Below are 17,917 nucleotides of genomic sequence, written 5' to 3' on the forward strand. Positions count from 1 at the left end.
GGGAGAAATGCTATGATTTCACAAGATTTTTACAGAATTGACAGTGACTTATCCGAAGGACAGACGTTCTCATAGCTCTGCAAAAATGGTTCTCCAGGTAGAGTGTCCTTCTCGTGGATAGTCCAATGGAGCCATCAACTTTACATTTACTGTGTAATAGTTGGGGGCTCACCACAATCGCTACATCTAAGGCATTAAGCTTTATATCGCTTGAATTTTATTTGTAACTTATGTATATGCTGTATTTCTCTGTATGTGATTAGCCAGTCCAGTTAGGAGAATAGGCAGCTATTACCAAGTACTTAGTATGGTTTTTAGCATATGGATTTGACCCTCTTCTAGTTTGGATGTATTTTTCTATGCATTTCACTGTCATTAATCATTTCAACAGTGACAGTTTGTGATAACCTTTCATCTCCATAGTTGCTGCTGAACCTTTCTCTTTCCAGCATCATGCAGAGTCTATAAAAGATATGAATATAAAGCTACATTGTAAGGTTTACTGCTATTCATGTTCCATTCTTCCTGGGGACTTTTTGTATACCTAAGATGAAAGTCTTTCTGCCCTAACGCCTGCCTTCTTCTTCTAGAGAGGGTTTTGCTGTGTAGCCCAGGCTGGCTTTGAACTTGTTATCCTGTTTCATGGTCAGGAGTGGGAATACATTTGGGAGCTACTTATTCCTGGCTACTGCCTGTGTCCCTCTGCTCTTCACTGGAAAGGCCTTCTGCTAATTCATATGACCAGTATCACCATCTCGCTTGTTTGCTTTTCCTCATTGCTTTCCATACTCTTTTGGAATCACATTTAGATTCTTTATCCGTAAGATCCATTGAAGCTAAGACTTCCATAATATACTCCTCTCAATTTTTTTAGTTATTCCCACTAATTCATCTATTTGTTGAAATCTAAGATTTAAGACAGGCTAATTAAAACATAGTACAAAAAAGGTGGAGGGGGATGAATAGGGGCTGTGTTTGATCAAAAAGCTTATTATATGCATATATGAAATTCTGAATAAAAAGCATATATAGTTATTTCCATTCAGATCCTTTATTATAATGAGCTATAATTTATGACTATTAAAATCATATATTTTTTTTAAAAAAAACAACAAAAAAGTCCCCAAAACATGGTCTGTGAGTTTTGAGGTCAGCCGGGTTCAGATATAAGCCCATAAGTTCAGACATACTGTTCCTAATTGTAATCTCAGCAGTGAACTTTTTGGCGCTCCCTTCATTGTTACCAGTACATCTGTTGCATATTTTTGAGTACCTGCTGTTTACCAGGCCAATTGTTAGCTGATTAGAAATAAAACAGATGATCTGTCTCCCTATATTGAATTTATAGTTTAGTTGAAATTTTATTCCATTTTTTAAAAGTCGGTGTTAGAAAGAACTGGACTAAATATACACTGCGAAGACAGTAAACTTGATGAGTAAATTTGTACAAAAGCATTCTCTTCTGCTCAAAAGTTATGTAACGTTTTCCTTTTTTTTTTTTTGCACAGTAGTTATAGAAGATGACTGGTGTTATATATTTCAAAATAAATCCACTTTCAGAACACAGTCTTACTGTGATACTCAGTATGTTTTCATATTAACTGAATTGGTCTTTGATTTTTATGGTGGATGATATTTACAGTGTTTTTATAGTTATAAGACAATTCATTATATAGGTTAGACCCTGATGCAGATGATTGGTAATATTAACATACAATTTGTGAATGTCTCATGTGAATATTTCATTACTGCTATTCTGAAGGAATACAGGGGTGTGGATAGAATGACGGGGCTTCAACCACTGAGTTAAGATGGTTGTATTGTGCATTGACCTAGAATATAGTATTTATACTATTGCTTCTCTTGGAAGTATTTTCAGAGTTGTAAACAATTGGTTGAATTTATAAATATAGTTCTAGAAGTGAACAATTTGCCTTAAAGTTTATATCCAAAGATTCCATCTGCTCTGTGGGGGTCATTTTCTTCATAGTTTATGCTATGATCTTTGGTTATATTCTGGGTGCTAAATGATTAGAAATCTACTTATTTGTAACACTATATTTAATACATATTAATATATTTTTGTTCCGCAAACCCTTCTGTTTTCTAGAATGGTAGGAAATTTTCTTACCACAGACAATTCATGAAACAGATGGTTAGTGGGCTAAATCTGCTTTCAGATATGTATTTGAAGATGATTGTGTTTGATTCCACCTAATCTTTTATGTTTTAACTTTTTCATTTTCAGTTTATCTAGCAATTATGATGCTCAGATGAAGAGCCTTCTAAGGATTGTGAGGATATTTTGTCATGTCTTTCGAATTGGCCCCTCATCTCCCAGTAATGGAATCGATATGGGCTACAATGGGAATAAAACTCCAAGAAGCCAAGTGTTCAAGGTCAGAGAAGTAGTTGTTAGGAAGGGAGATGTAAAAAGAGATGACTCTAACACAGCATGCATTTGTTAATGAAAACCTCAAGGACAGGATGTGTTTGCTTCATAACTTGGTCACATACTTTTCTCATCTCAGTTTAATGAACAGGATTTCATTGGTAAGGTTTTTATATTTTTCTTACACATATATTGATCCTATTAGTGTTTTTAAGGATAGAGATATTTAGTACCAAAGTATGTGTACTGAATTTCAGATTTGCTTTTTCTTTTGTGTGGTATTAGATATTGAAGCAATGACCATCTACGTGTGGTGCAAGCATGTGACTTACTGAGTTAATCCTAGCTTATGTTTTCTTTTGACTTGCAGACAGGACCTCATTCAGTTGATCAGACTAACCAGGTCCTTGTTCTGTAGCTCAGGCAGGTCTTGACCTCTCCATCATATGCCCTCCCAAGTAGCTGGGATTACAAATTATAGCCACCAGATGTAGCTCAAATGAGGAGCTTTAAATGCATAATATAAGCTATCATTTTTAAAGTGTCTTACTAGAAGATAAAATAATCTGGTTTTGTTCAGTTTTATTATGTATATGCTGTGTGTTTGTGTCTGTTATGTGTTTTAGAAGAAATGCTACTTAAAAAAAAAGATTTTTTTATTTATTATGTATACAGTGTTCTGCCTGCATGTGTTCCTGCAGGCCAGAAGAGGGCACCAGACCTCATTATAGATGGTTGTGAGCCACCATGGTTGAACACAACATGGGGAATTGAACTCAGGACCTCTGGAAGAACAGCCAGCCAGCTCTCTTAACCTCTGAGCAATCTCTTTAACTTCACTACTTTTTCTTAATAGTTCTGTTAACAGTTTCGGGGATCACTTTAACAAAGAGTGTTTGGTTTTTTTTTTAATGATTTATTTATTTATGATTGTTTTGCCTGCATGTATGTCTTTTTGAAGGTGTTGGATCTCTTGAAATGGAGTTACAGACAGTTGTGAGTTGCCATGTTGGTGCTGGGAACTAAACCTGGGTCTTCTGGAAGAGCAGTTGGTGGTCTTAACCACTGAACCATCTCTGCAGTTGTATTTGGGATTTTAAAAGAATACTTTACATTACTTTGGCTGCCTTTCCTTTTATTTTTTTTAAAGATTTATTTATTTTATATGAGTGCTTTATTTGTATGTATGCCTTTATGCCAGAAGAGAGCATCAGGTTCCACCGTAGATGGCTGTGAGCCACCATTGTCGTTGTTGGGAATTGAACTGAGGCCCTCTGGAAGAACAGCCAGTGACTTAACTTCTGAGCCATCTCTCCGGCCTCCTAGGCTGTCTATTCTAATTCAAGCATACATGTCATTGTTGTTACCCATGTCAAATTCTAAGTTTATGAATTAACTGCCTATATTGTTATTAATTTCTTATATAAATTTAGAAAAGATCATGGATTTGATCCTCAGCACATCAAAAAAATAAACAAGTAGTAACAACAACAAAAACGCATAAAAAAGCATGTCTTGTGCACAGCAGTGTTCTACCTATGCGTCACACTCCATGCCTTTTATTTATTATGATTTTTAAGGCTAGTCTTCTTTTTTCTTTCTTTTGGTTTTTTTGAAACAGTGTTTCCCTGTAGCTTTAGAGCCTGTCCTGGAACTAGCTCTTGTAAATCAGGCTGGCCTTGAACTCACAGAGATCCGCCTGCCTCTGCCTTCCAAGTTCTGGCATCAAAGGCGTTTGCCACCACCGCCTGGCAGTGGTAATCTTTCTTAAGAGGTTTCTGTGTTATAAAATTTACTTTTGAGGCTCATGAAGACAGCATTTTTGCAATAGTCTTTAGGTTGTTGCTCCAAATAGTAATAATTTTTTTTATGTTGTATAACTACTTGAAAAGGTTTACTGTTTATAAAACAAGTCTGAATTATTGTTATATGTTAAATAATTCTGATCTGTCTTACAAGAAATTTTGACATACTTAGATAAGTGGTTTTCAGGTGTTTTAATACTTCATAAAAATTATTTGTGTATTATTGTTGGATAATGTGTGTATTTGAATGCATCCTTGTGGAAGTCAAAAGGCAACTCTTTTGTTTCCACTTACTTTGCTGTGGGTTCTGGGCATTGAGCTTATGAAGCAAACACTTTACCTCCTGAGCCATCTTGCTGGCCAAATCTGTACTCTTGAGTGCTAAGACTGGGTGTGATAGCCTTTAGAGAGGAATGCCTAAGTGTCGATCTGTACGTTTCCTCCTTCCCACTTTTTAAAATCAAAACAGAAAATATAATTTTGGTCTATACATATTTGTTCCTTTTTACATATTTGTTTTTTTTTCTTTACCCCCTCTCTTGTGCCACCTTCTGGAAGAAGGAAATAAGCATTTTTTCATTCAGACTGACTTTCCATGTGCTGCTTCCTTTAGTTAGGATCGACAGTTTGCTACTTCTGTAACATACCGACCTAAGTGAATGATCTGCTCTTTTGTCAGTGCTGTGTTAAGTGAGTTGCTCCCCATCATATCCTATGGAGTTCCTACTATATTCTGGTATGGCTCACTGTGTTAGGACAATTTCTACCCCTGATTTCTACTCTTGTGTAATGATAAAAAGAAAATCCTAGTAGGTATAGGCAGTGATCATTGTTCTCAGTATTGATTTTTTCATTATTCTTGAAATCTGAGTTTCTCTTGCTAATTGACTCTGTAAGCATACACATAATACTTGGTTTAATGCTAGTTTTCTACATAGTACAGGTTCAGCTGTAAAAAAGTATGCTAAAGATGTTGTTTCCCACCTTGTCTCTTTTCAGTGTTTTAAATGCATGACCTCACATATGCTAGATGACATGGTTTTTTCTTTGTTTAATGAAAGCCAGACTTTGTGTTTTGTCATATTTATGGGCTTTCTTTCCTTTTATTTTTATTTTGCTGTAGTGGGAAATGAACTCAGCACCTTATAGTTTAGGCAAGTGCTCTATCATTGATCTATATACTGATTGTTTAATTTTTAAAATATTTTTTCATACAATGTTTTGATCATGTTGCCTCCCACATCCCCCACCTCCCTAGCCACCAACCTTATGTTACCTTATTTCTTCCTCCGTCTTCTCCCTCTTTCTCAAATGAAAACCAATAAATGAATAAGACAAAACATTATAGAACAAAACCAAAAAGGTCTCCTTCCCTCCAAAAACAAAAGCATAACGAAGTTTGTTGATTGTTGATCAACTCCTCCTGGTCACGGGGCCTGTCCTGAAGTGTGGTTGATAAGTGTCTTAGTTGGGTTTTTATTACTGTAAAGAGACACCATGACCATGGTAACTTTTTATAAAGTAAGACATTTAATTAGAATGGCTCGCTTACAGTTTCAGAGGTCCAGCCAATTATCATCATGCTGGTGATACATATGGTGATTGCAGGCAGAAGTGGTACAGGAAAAATAGCCAAGATTCCTACATTTTAAAGGAAACAGGAAGTCGACTAAAAGTCACAGTGTTAGAAGCCTAAGCAGTCTGTCCCCACAGTGGTAACACTTCCTCCAACAAGGGCACAATTCCTCTACTACCACTCCCCTTGGGTGCCATTTTCCTTCAAACCACCACATACAGAAATTAAGTATTAACTATTAAAGTTTCTCTTAGTCTTTTTACAGCTTTGTGAATGAACTTTGGCATCTTTGAGAGATGGGAAATCATGTAATTTCTTGTGTGTAAAGATAAAGTATAAACTGTATATTGCTATCCAACTTCATATGACATTCATTGTGGGGTTGTCAAGTTGTAACCTCGGAATTGCTGATTCGCTGTAGTATTAGACTGGAAACTAAATTCTGTCTAAGGCAGCAATTGATTCCTACTTGCAGTCTCTTTAATCGTATACCCTGGTATGTCACTTCATTGTTAGGATTAAGCAGTGGCCTTCCGTTAGGACTGAGTGTGTTTCTAGGCCTTTAGTAGTTATCTGATTCATTTTGAAGGCCTTTAAGTTAATCTTAACACTTCACCATTCTTTCAGTGTCTAGCAACTTTGCAATAGTTGAGAGAGAATTTTGTTTTTGTTGTTGGACCAGTGAGCTTAGGGAAGAGAGTTAGGTTTCTTATGTGTTGACTATTCACAACTATGAATAGTAAGTTGTGACTTTTAATAGTTTCATAGAATTGCTACTTAGAAAAAGATTCTCAGAAGCCATTTTTTTGGTTGTAGCATTTGACATTATCTATTTGATAACAGGATTTGAAAGTGCTATGATATTCATTAAGTTAGTTTTCCTGTCAGATTTCGATTTCACTTCAGCCTATCTTGAGATTTAAAAAAAGTTTCCCGTTAAGCTTAGAGTTATGTATATGTCATATATAATGTGTAATATTCTTTGTATATACTTTAAAGTTGTTTGTGAATCACATGATTATGTCATATCACTGTTGTGTGTGTAGAAGTGTAATTTTGTGGTTGTGAATTCTCAGTTTATGAGATGAGCAGTTATTTTGATAATGCTTGATATTCTTGTTATTAATTTTTTTCTTTTAAAATTTTTTTATATGTATGGATGTTTTGTCTGCACATATGTCTGTGTACCACACACATACCTGGCACACACAGAGTGCAGTAGAGGGTGTTGGATCCTCTGGAACTGGGGTTGCAGATGTCTGAGTCACCATGTGGGTGCTGGGAACTGAACCTGAATCCTCTTTACATCTGCCAGTGCTCTTACCTGCTGAGCTAGCTCAATGGCCCCAGCTCAGTTTTCAGTAGTAGCTGGTATATACACTTTGTATCCAGTTTATTTTATTATCCATAAGTAAGTGTTGCAAGCCCCATAGCTATGGGATGCAGTAGTTCACTTACTTCACTATGCTATGAGACAGGTGGTGTACCACAGAGCTTCACTCAGTCCAGTACTTTACTTGTGATTTATTATAGTTGGAGAGTCATTATTTCCACAGTGTTCACTCTTGTGACTAACAAGTGACTTCTCTTTTTAGATAATTCCTTAGGTAAAGTCCTGTCTGGGATGGGATTTGGCTTTATTGTGTGTATGACCTAAATACAGTAAGATGATACAAAGGGGGAAAGAATAACAAAAATAGAAAAACACCAAATTATTTTATTTTTTCTTCCATTTAAAAAAATTCTAGTTTTTTCTTTTAATATTTTTGCCATGATCATTTGATTAGAGGCCAGTTACCCTTTTCTTTTCTTGCAGCACTTGACAGATCCCTGTTTTTCCACTCAGAAGTTCCGTTCTGCAAGAAAATTAAGTAGTTTTCTGACATAATGAAACTATATAGGTAGTTTGATGTTTGATCATGAATAAAAGCTCTTGGATTGTGATGAGAACCCTAAGATATTTTCAGTGACAGTCTCATGTTTGTGTCAGCTGATTCTTTCTAAATCATTGGGGATCCTAAATCTTCCAACTATAAGGCTAAGTGTTGAAAACCCAGCCTTCTAGGTAAGAGGGTACTCACTTCAGCTTTATTGAAGGTAAAATTAATTTCGTTAAAAAGAAGATACTTAGGTTTCTTTCGTACCTGGAGTATAGTATTTATTGAGTCAGTGAATTAGACTTTTGTTCAGTGCAGTTCTTATAACTTAATTTTGATTTTTTTTAATGTACCAAAGTAGGAATGAGTTAATTATTTGCAAATTCAGTAAGTAAAATTCTCGGCTTACAGAAAGCTGAAGAAAAGAAGGAAGTTGTGGTGAGGGTATTGTTATTAATAGATATTGTGAAACATTTCTTGGCAGAACAGGCTGTTTAAACATTTTCTGAGATTGGAAATATGGCTCTTTAGTCTCTTTCCCGAAGTCAAGATGACTTAGTTGTTACTTTTTAGGTGAGGTATTTTAAGGGTAGGTCTTTCTTGAATGCTTGGTCCACTTTGTAATATATGTAATTATTCAGTGTTCAAAGTAAGATTAAATGTTCACTTGGAGAAAGACAGCTAATTGTTTTTTAGACAGGGCTTCTCTGTGTAGTCCTGGCTCTCCTGGAACTCACTCCATAGTTCCTTGCTTGGAACTCACAGAGATCCACCTGCCTCTGCTTCCCGAGTGCTGGGATTAAATGCAGGCATGTGCCACCATCACCTGGCTACAGCTAATTCATAATAGGAGTATTTAACATCATGCATGCTATGACGGGCTGTTACCCTGTACTCCCTTCCAGTAGTTGGGAATATGTATTTTTGTGCACTTTATAAACTAATTGTTATAGGTCATTTATATTTCACCTCTGGTATTTGTTCTGTGATGACATGGTTTAAACAATAAAATGTATATATGATTATCTCAAAGAAAGGCATTCACTCTTCTCAGCAGGAATATTTGGTATTTAGAAGTAAGATTCAGTTTATCTCCAGCTCCTTTTTGCCTTAATCTCACGCACTTGAGAAGTGGATGCAGGAGGATCTGGAGTACAAGGTTGTCTTGGTTACGTTTGTAGATTGAAGCTATCCTAGGACTCTGTTTTAAAATTTAGAAAAAGGAGAACAACAACAATAATAATTTGCTAAGGACTAGGTGGAGATGCAGAATAGTATAGTGTACGCTTAGTGTGCTTGAGGTCCTAGGTTTGATTGCTGACGGTGGGGAAATTCCCACAATATTCTAGTCTGTCCTTTTTCCTTTAATGTTGAACACACATTTTAAAATTTTATTACACTTTTTATTGTATATTCACACATATGTGCATGTATTCGTGTGTGTGTTAAGGTCTGTGTGTAGAGATCAGAAGACAGCCTTCAGAGTCAGTTCTCTCCTTCATATGTGTCCTAGGGATTGCATGCATGTTGTCAGGCTTGGTGGCAAGTGGCTTAATTTGCTGACCCATCTTCCTGTCCTCCTTGATAGTTCAGTCATTATATTTCTTGTCTTAAAAATGACTGGTTATTGGGGCTAGAGAGATGACTCAGCAGTTAAGAGCAGGAGATTCAGGTTCAATTTCCAGCACCCATATGGTGGTTAACAATCATCTATGAGTCCAGTCCCAGGGGATCTGATGACCTCTTCTGGCTTCACTGGGCACTGCATACACATGGTACATACACATACCACACTAAAGTAACAGGATAATTCTAAAAATTACTAATTACTAGAACTGGATATTTTAATATATAGACATCTGTAGTATGTCCCACTTTGTAATTTCATATTATAAATTATAAAAATGTAGGAATACTTTTCAAGAAGCACTGTGAATGGTTCATTAGTTCTTTTAAATTTTCAGGTTTTTAAATTTAAATAATATTTTTGTTTGAGAGTTGTTGACATCATGATAATAAATGTTAAGCGATTATGAAAGTAATAAGTAGCTTAAAATATGTATTTGAAAATGAATGATTGCTTACAAATCTTTGTTAGATCTTATTTTCCTTTTTTTAAAGGAATAATACACATACAAGTTTAATTTATTTAACATATGTGTACTTTTATTACTTTTAAGCTCCCCAAGTCATATAGATGTAGGAATATAAAAGTATCTGAAATAAATTTCTTATCCTCTCTATCTGGATGTGAGGTTTTAGTTTTTGTCTTTAAAACATCATGAACTTAAAAATGATACTTAAAAAGCCCCTTTCTTTTCTTTTTAGCCTTTGGAATTGCTTTGGCACTCATTAGATGAATGGTTAGTTTTAATAGCCACAGAATTAATGAAAAACAAAAAGGACTCAACGGATATCACTTCTATTTTACTGAAACAAAAAGGCCAGGATCAAGGTGCTGCTTCCATTTCACCATTTGAACCTTCAGGCCCTGGGAGCTGTGAACACCTGTCCGTGGGCACAGGGGAGTCCAAGCCAGATGTGCTTGCGGGGAGTCAGGAAGCCAGTGCAGACTGTCAGGATGTTGTTGCTATGACAGCCAACCGGCTAAGCGCTGTCATTCAAGCTTTTTACATGTGCTGCTCCTGTCAGATGCCTCCAGGGTAAGAAAGTTTTGACTTAATACTGTTTTCCTTTGGTAGATGAAGAAAAGCTGCAATAATTTTGTAGTTTCAGTGAAAGCAAATGTAATTTGTTGGTTTTTTAGGCTCTATTCTTATTTTGTTTTAGGATACTCATTGCACTAATACAAGCCTAGTAAAAATATTTAAATTTTTGAAAGTATATACATTTATTTTTATGTAAATTTGTGAATGCTACTATGTAAAGAGCTGCAGAAAATTTTACAGTTTCTAGAAGTCACTTGTTTCTATCATTTGTTAATAACAAGTTTCCTGTGTTATTCCATTGTACATATTGACAGGGTCCTCAGTTGATAAGGAAGATGTGTATCTAGTTCTTACTTTTGGTCTAGGAGCTAGTCCCACTTAATATGTATTTATTGAATTTAGATATTGTATTGCCAACATTGTACATCCTGATTGCTTTTTCCCTTCCACATCCAGAATGACTTCTCCTCGTTTCATTGAATTTGTCTGCAAACATGATGAAGTGCTAAAATGCTTTGTGAATAGGTAAGGCTTTCTGGATTCTTAGACTATCTTGGCAGCCCTTTTCTCTACTTACATATATTCATTTAAACAGAAAAGAAATTAACTTTGTTACTATTTAAAATATGCTCATTAACAAAATTATAGCAAGTAGAAACAAATATGTTCTTTCCTTCTACTTCACCATTTTATATCTGAATTTGCATTTCACTCAGTGATGATTATTGTTCCTTTTTTCTTTTAGAAATCCCAAAATTATATTTGACCATTTTCACTTTCTTCTTGAGTGTCCTGAGTTGATGTCAAGGTTCATGCATATCATAAAAGCACAGGTACAGATTTTCTTTATCTTATTGTTAATATAATGAAATAAAATATTTTTATTTTGTATAATTATTTATAATTTTTTTTAATTTTAGAATTCAGGGTTTTTTTTTGTTTTTTTGTTTTTTTGTTTTTGCTTTTTGCTTTGTCTAGATAGGGTTTCTCTGTGTAATAGTCCCAGCTGTCTCAAAGTTTACTCTGTAGGTCAGGCTGCCTCCCTAGTGGTGAGATTAAAGGTAAACACCACCACTGCCTGGCTAAAATTGTTATTTTTAAAAGAAATGCTATTTCATTATTTTGTGCGTATGGGCATTTTGTGAATTGTGTGGTGCCTGGTCCTGTGGAGAGCAGAAGCAGATATTAGATCCTTTAGACTGGAGTCACAGGCTGCATGTGGGTGCTGGGAATTGAACCCTGTTCCTCTTAACCTCGGAACCATTTCTCTAGCCCTCTGAAATTAATTTTCAGGTTCTGAATTCTGTTTAGTAATTTTACTTTAAGCTTCTTTTGCTTTCAAAGGGACTTTAAAAAAATTTTGGTGAGTGTTTTTGCCTGCGTGTGTGTAGAACACATGAATTCAGCATATCCGGAGGCCAGAGGGAGTCTCTGGGGCTGGAATTAAAGGACAGCATTAGCCAACATGTGGCTAATCAAACTGAGGTCTTATAGAGGAAGAGGAGCCAGTGATCTTAATCACTAAGCTATCTTTTCAGACCCTCAAAGAGAATTGTAACTAAATATAACAGGGAAGATAATAAATGTATCTATTAGTTAGTAATTATCATATTACTAGGCTCTTTTAAGAGATTTCAAAAAAGGAAATAGATTTTTAAGTGGCTCTGAAAAACTTGGACAGTGTGTGAAGTTTTGAGTGAAAAGGGTGAACATTATGGCCACGGTGAGGATCAGTGCATGAAAATAGGGCAGCATTTGAAACCCGGTGCTGACTGCAGCAGAAATTCGTTCTGAAAGGCAGATTTTGATCATATGCTATTGAGCTTTGTTTGGGAGGTTAACCTCTTGTTTGCTGGACTGTTTGTTAATCCCACCAGTCGAGAATAAGACCACTATCACATTGAAAGCCAAATCTGGAGCATGCTTTAATCAGATACTGGCCAGGTGGGTGCTCTGGCCAGGTCCATCTCTAGGCTTCCAGAAGATGGCCCCAAATCAGGGTTTTCAGCAGCTTAAGTAGTTCCCATTAGGGAAATACATCAGATCCAATCAGGGGCAAGCATACATCCTGAAGTTCCTTCAGCCTCCATTCAAATAGGGGCAAGCCTACATCCTGATGTATTTCCTGCAGGTGAACCTCCTGCCCACAGTCGATCAAGCCCATCTGGCGCAGATGAGCCAAACAAATAGGAGTGAAAAACGTGTGGCTTGTTCTCTCCCGTGAACAAAAGCCTCCAGGATTTCAGGAACTGTCTGCCCTTGGACAAGGGGCTTGCAGATAAGAGGCACTTTTTTTTTTTTTTTTTACAACATGGCTCAGGACCTTCTCTCTTCCTCACTGTCAGACTGCATTCTCCAGGACTCTCTCCAGAAATACCCTTTACAGTAAGATGTGACAGAACCCCTTGTGTGAAGCCCTAGCGGCTCCTGGTTTTATTTATTTTTATTTTTTATTTTTTTTAAGGATTTACTTGTTTATTTATACAGTATCCTGCCTGTAGGCCAGAAGAGGGCACCCGATCTCATTATAGATGGTTGTGAGCCACCATGTGGTTGCTGGGAATTGAACTCAGGACCTCTGGAAGAGCAGTCAGAGTTCTTAACCACTGAGCCATCTCTCCAGCCCCGATAAGAGGCACTTTTGTTTCAGAGATCTCTTAGTCATAGTAATTAAAACTTAAAATGTAATTTCGGCTCTCATAGGAGTAACTTTGTACCAGGAAAATAAGATAATCCTGCCAACATATAATATCCTCTCTCTCTCTCTCTCTCTCTCTCTTTCTCTCTCTCTCTCACATACACACACACACACACACACACACACACACACACACACACAGATTTCAGAACCTCTCCTTAGTAGTATTTGCGCAGACTGGGTGGTGGTGGTGCAATCCCAGCACACACGTGAAAGAGGCTGGTGGATCTCTGTGAGTTCAAGGCCAGCCTGATCAACAGAGCTAGTTCCAGGACAGCTATGGCTGTTACACAGAAAAACCCTGTCTCAAAAAACCAAAAAAGGAAGAAAAAATATTTGTACAGAAATATAAAACATATCTTTCCTCTTTAACCACTGGTCACCTGGAAAGCACAAATGGAAGAAGCTGGCTGTCCTTTAGTAAAGGTAATTAGTATTATTAATTGTTACCTTTCCTATTGTTGCAAGAAAATACCCTGACAGGAAGCAACTTAAGAAAGGAAGGGTCTTAGTTAGGGTTGCTTTTGCTGTGATAAAACACCATGACAAAAGCAAGTTGGAGAGGTCAAGAACTTATTTGGCTTAACACTTCCACATCGCTGTTTACCACTGAAGGAAGCCAGGACAGGAATTCAAGCAGCGCAGGAACCTGGAGGCAGCAGCGGATGCAGAGGCCATGGAGGGATATTGCTTACTGTCTTGTTCCTCACGGCTTCCTCAGAATTTCTCTTATAGAATTTAGTACTACTAGCCCGGGGCGGGGAGGGGCGGTGACACGACCCACAACGGGCTGGGCCCTACTCCATCGACACTAATTAAGAAAATGGCAGAGGCAGGTGGATCTCTGTGAGTTCGAGACCAGCCTGGTCTACAAGAGCTAGTTCCAGGACAGGCTCCAAAACCACAGAGAAACCCTGTCTCGAAAAACAAAAAACAAAAAAACAAAACAAAAAAAAAAAAAAAAAAACAAGAAAATGGCCTACAAGCCTCCTACAGCCAGATCTTATTGAGGCATTTTCTCAGTTAAGTCCCTCCTCTGAAGTGACCCTAGCATGTTTCAAGTTGTTAAAAAATATGGAAAAGGAAACTTCAAGTATATTGTACATTTCACTGTTGTTTAATAGTGGTTATATACACAGATGTTCACATAGTAACACACACATACACATAAAATCCATGTGTGTTACCCAAAAAATATTTAGCTCACAAACTAACATTTTAGTTTATCTTGAAACCCAATATTTAGTATAACTGGCATGAAGAGATTTTGTGGTGTCTTGAAACCTGCTGGAAAAATGTCCTTTGGGTATTGTCGGTACTGGATGCACTACGAGTGCACCTGAGTAGAAGTCCATACTGGAGTACACATAGTCCAATCCAGGAGGGATTTTGAGGTGGTTCTGAGGTTTCTTATGCATTGTTTGGAGAGAGGTGTGTGTGCATATTGTGTGCAGATGAAGAACTAGGCTGTCAAGAGCAGGTTCCGAAGGGATATGTGTGCATAGACAGAATGAAATAGGGTTCCAGACTGAAGTATCTCCTGTACTCCATCATCTCACTCCTGCTAATTATCTGCTCAGTTCACTTTCCCATTCCAGGGATGCCGGTACCTCTGCTGCATCTTCCAAAGGGACCCAGTGTCACCTTCTGTGCTTTTCTCTTTGTCTCCCTTAAATTGATATGCCTGTTTTCCTGTGTTCTGAGCAAGTTCTACCCAACTTTAAGTCATAGTTCGAACTGTGATCCTGCAAAGCCTCTGTCCTCATCCTTTGATTAATTTTTGTTGTTAATGGCTTTGCTTGTCCCTGTTGAGAACTTGGTATTGTGTACATATATATTCTGTATTAACTCAATTTTTTAGGTATGTCAAGCAGTTTTTATCTGAAATTAATTTCTACTACTTTTATGTACTCAAATGACCTGCAGCATTTGCATATACTAGATGTTTAATATCAATTTCTTATTAAGCATAAAAATTAGGCATTATTTGAGTTTGTTTTCCATGACGGATGAGTGAGTATAGTAAAATTTTCAAGAGTTCTTTATGTTTTTAAGGTAAAGAAAGGAGAGGCTGAAAGATAATAAATAGAATTGTATCTATTGCCTCAATTCCTAAGAAAAGAAATAAGAATGAACTAGGCATAAAAGATTAGTTTAAAAATAGTTTATTTATGTGTATATGTGTATGTGTTGTCATGCGCATGTGAGTACAGGTTCCTGTGGAAGCCAGAAGAGGACATTGAGTCCCTTAAGGTTTGGAGCAACAAGCAATTGTGAGCTGTCTGGTAGGGATTTTGGGTATCTAACTCAGGTTCTCTACAAGAACTGGATGCTCTTAACTACTGAGCTATATCTCAAGCTCAAAAGTTCAGTATTTAAAAAATTAAATGAAACAGTCAGTATAATTTTTCTGGGTGTGAAAATGCATTCATATAAGCATTATTTGACTTAAAAGATTTAGAGTATGGTACATATCTGATATTAAGTTCTTTGATGTAATTTATGAGTTTTTGTTGAAAACATAGGAATTAAACATACATTAGACAAGGTATTTTAATTAAGATCACTTCTTTGTGATTATTGAAAAGTTAGAACATTAATGATTGCATTTTTTTTTGATCTGGTAATTAGGTGTTTTAAATACTGATAACGTATTTTTACTGTCATTTTTTGGGGTAGCCATTCAAAGATCGCTGTGAATGGTTTTATGAACATTTGCACTCAGGACAGCCAGACTCAGACATGGTGCACAGGCCAGTGAATGAAAACGATATTCTCCTGGTTCACAGAGGTATGTTTCACAAAGAAACTGATAAATGGATAAACCATAGCGTAGTCGTTATTATAAGTTTTAATATGTTAAAATTAACCAATGCTACATATTTAGATTCTATTTTTAGGAGTAGCTGTGAAATTGTATCAAAAGCAAATTGTGCAAAACTAAAGCAGGGGATTGCTGTACGATTTCATGGAGAGGAAGGCATGGTGGGTATATAAAATGTCATAACACACTTACAGAGTTTAATATTGACCTGATAAATACAGTAATTGAATTGAATTTAAATTTTGTTATTATTTATGAGAATATGTCTAAGTGCAATTATTTCTGTTGTTGCTAAATTTTATTTTTTTGAATTTAGGGTCAAGGTGTTGTGCGTGAGTGGTTTGATATTCTGTCTAATGAGATAGTCAATCCTGATTATGCCCTGTTTACCCAGTCAGCAGATGGTAAGTTGTGTAGTCTAGACCTTTCTGTGACTGCATTTTGTCTTTGATTCTTTTAATAGCCCTGTTGTCTTGGTGGATGAGATGCCAGAAGAGAAAGCTGAAGTTTGGAGTTTTGTCCTTACAGAGCTTTCTCCTAAACAGTTTCCAAATGCTTGTCTCAAGGCCCTGAAAACTTCTCTTTAGAACATTAAAATTTACTCAATTTAAGGTTTTTTGTTATGGTATTATTACTTTTAGTTGACATTTTCTTTTATAAAATGATAGTAGATGTACTTTAAAAAGTCTTTATTTGGAATAATAAATTTGGTAACCCTATTTGCATTTCCAAGTTGTAAAGTCTATTGATCATGAAACTCTAGGCCAGTATTTAGGATGTTCCATATTAATTCATTTATTCATACTGCCTTTATTTTTAGTCATTTGAAGAGATCAAAATCAGGCAGCTAAAAAACATTGCACTTGGGCTGAAGAGATGGCTCAGCCATTAAAGGCTAGGCACTAACTAAAAATAAAAAGCATGTACTTAACCATATAATAAGATGAAGCACTGTTTGTGGAGATGGTTCTTGTAACCTATATAAAGATATAATTTAATACTGTAAACTAAATGCTAATGGCTACTAAGTCGTTTTGAGAAGAATATCTGAGAGCAAGCTAACTTAATAAAGACGTATTTGAAGTGAAGATGGGATTTCAGTTTTCAAATGCTTTGTATGTTTGCTTATTTCTCTTGAAAATATTCTTTCCCCAGTATTTGTACTTTTGAAAGAAGAGAATGTCTTACTATTTATAACTTCTTCAACCAAAGTAGCAGCAAGTGCCTGTTTAATGAGAAGAGTTAAGGGAGGCGCCAGGATGGGCTATGGGGAAGGAAGAAGTCTGTAGGCATGTTTCTGTTCAACAGTATCTCTGACACACTTGGAACAATGGAAATTACTTAGGGATGTGGAACTGCCTGCTTCGACTCTGTAACCTGTCTCTGATTGTTTGCTGTGATGTCAGTTTGGTGAATTTGGTGTTGGTGATTTTTATGACGAGTTCAGAAAAACAAGAAGTTTAATTGTGTAGGCCTAGTTTTTAAAGCTAGAGTCAGCAAAGATGTACTTCCAACTGATATGAGAGCAGAGTGTATGTATAATCATACAGACTAAGATTTTAATCTGTTCATTTTGTAATTCATGGAAGTCTTTTGGTCATCATAGTGTTTATATATTCCCTGTTTTTAGGTATGGTTGTTATGAAGGAATTACATTTGGGATTTAAGAATTCTTGATGTAGGGAATGTTTAGATAGACCTAATGTATGTAGTATTGTAAAAAAGAAAATTTATTTTCTTACCAAATTAAGATAGAGACACAGTGTAGTTTAGTAGTTACGAGTTTGGCCTCTGCAATGATAGTAGATGTGAATCCTGACTCGCTCTTTTTCCTGTGAACATTGGGCCAGGAGCATAACCTTTCTGAACCTCAAACATTTTTTTTTAAATCATGATGTTAATCTGTGTTTTAGAATATGAATTTGGTTAGGTGATACATGAAAACACAGGTCAGTCCCCAGCACAAGGAGTGGGAAGTAAATATTAGATGTTCTTACTTTTATTTTTGAAATACTTTCTTATCCAATAGGATTTCTATCTTGAAAAATGTTCACTATTTCTTAAAAATACTTCAAT

The 17,917-nt window shown here is 36.2% G+C and overlaps 1 protein-coding gene across 1 annotated transcript in view; it reads left to right on the forward strand.

Annotated features, from left to right (window-relative positions):
• The window catches only part of Hace1 (HECT domain and ankyrin repeat containing E3 ubiquitin protein ligase 1), a 110,531-nt gene that overhangs the window by 50,389 nt on the left and 42,225 nt on the right, over positions 1 to 17,917 (forward strand). The window contains exons 11-17 of the mRNA XM_041653656.1: positions 2,249 to 2,399; positions 9,979 to 10,313; positions 10,776 to 10,844; positions 11,065 to 11,152; positions 15,697 to 15,808; positions 15,905 to 16,002; positions 16,158 to 16,245. Of these exons, the coding sequence (XP_041509590.1) occupies positions 2,249 to 2,399; positions 9,979 to 10,313; positions 10,776 to 10,844; positions 11,065 to 11,152; positions 15,697 to 15,808; positions 15,905 to 16,002; positions 16,158 to 16,245 (941 nt within the window). The remainder of the gene's footprint in view (positions 1 to 2,248; positions 2,400 to 9,978; positions 10,314 to 10,775; positions 10,845 to 11,064; positions 11,153 to 15,696; positions 15,809 to 15,904; positions 16,003 to 16,157; positions 16,246 to 17,917) is intronic.

This window comes from Microtus oregoni, unplaced genomic scaffold (assembly GCF_018167655.1).
Source record: "Microtus oregoni isolate MIOR12 unplaced genomic scaffold, Mior012 000006F_ref0000085, whole genome shotgun sequence".
NCBI lineage: Eukaryota > Metazoa > Chordata > Mammalia > Rodentia > Cricetidae > Microtus > Microtus oregoni.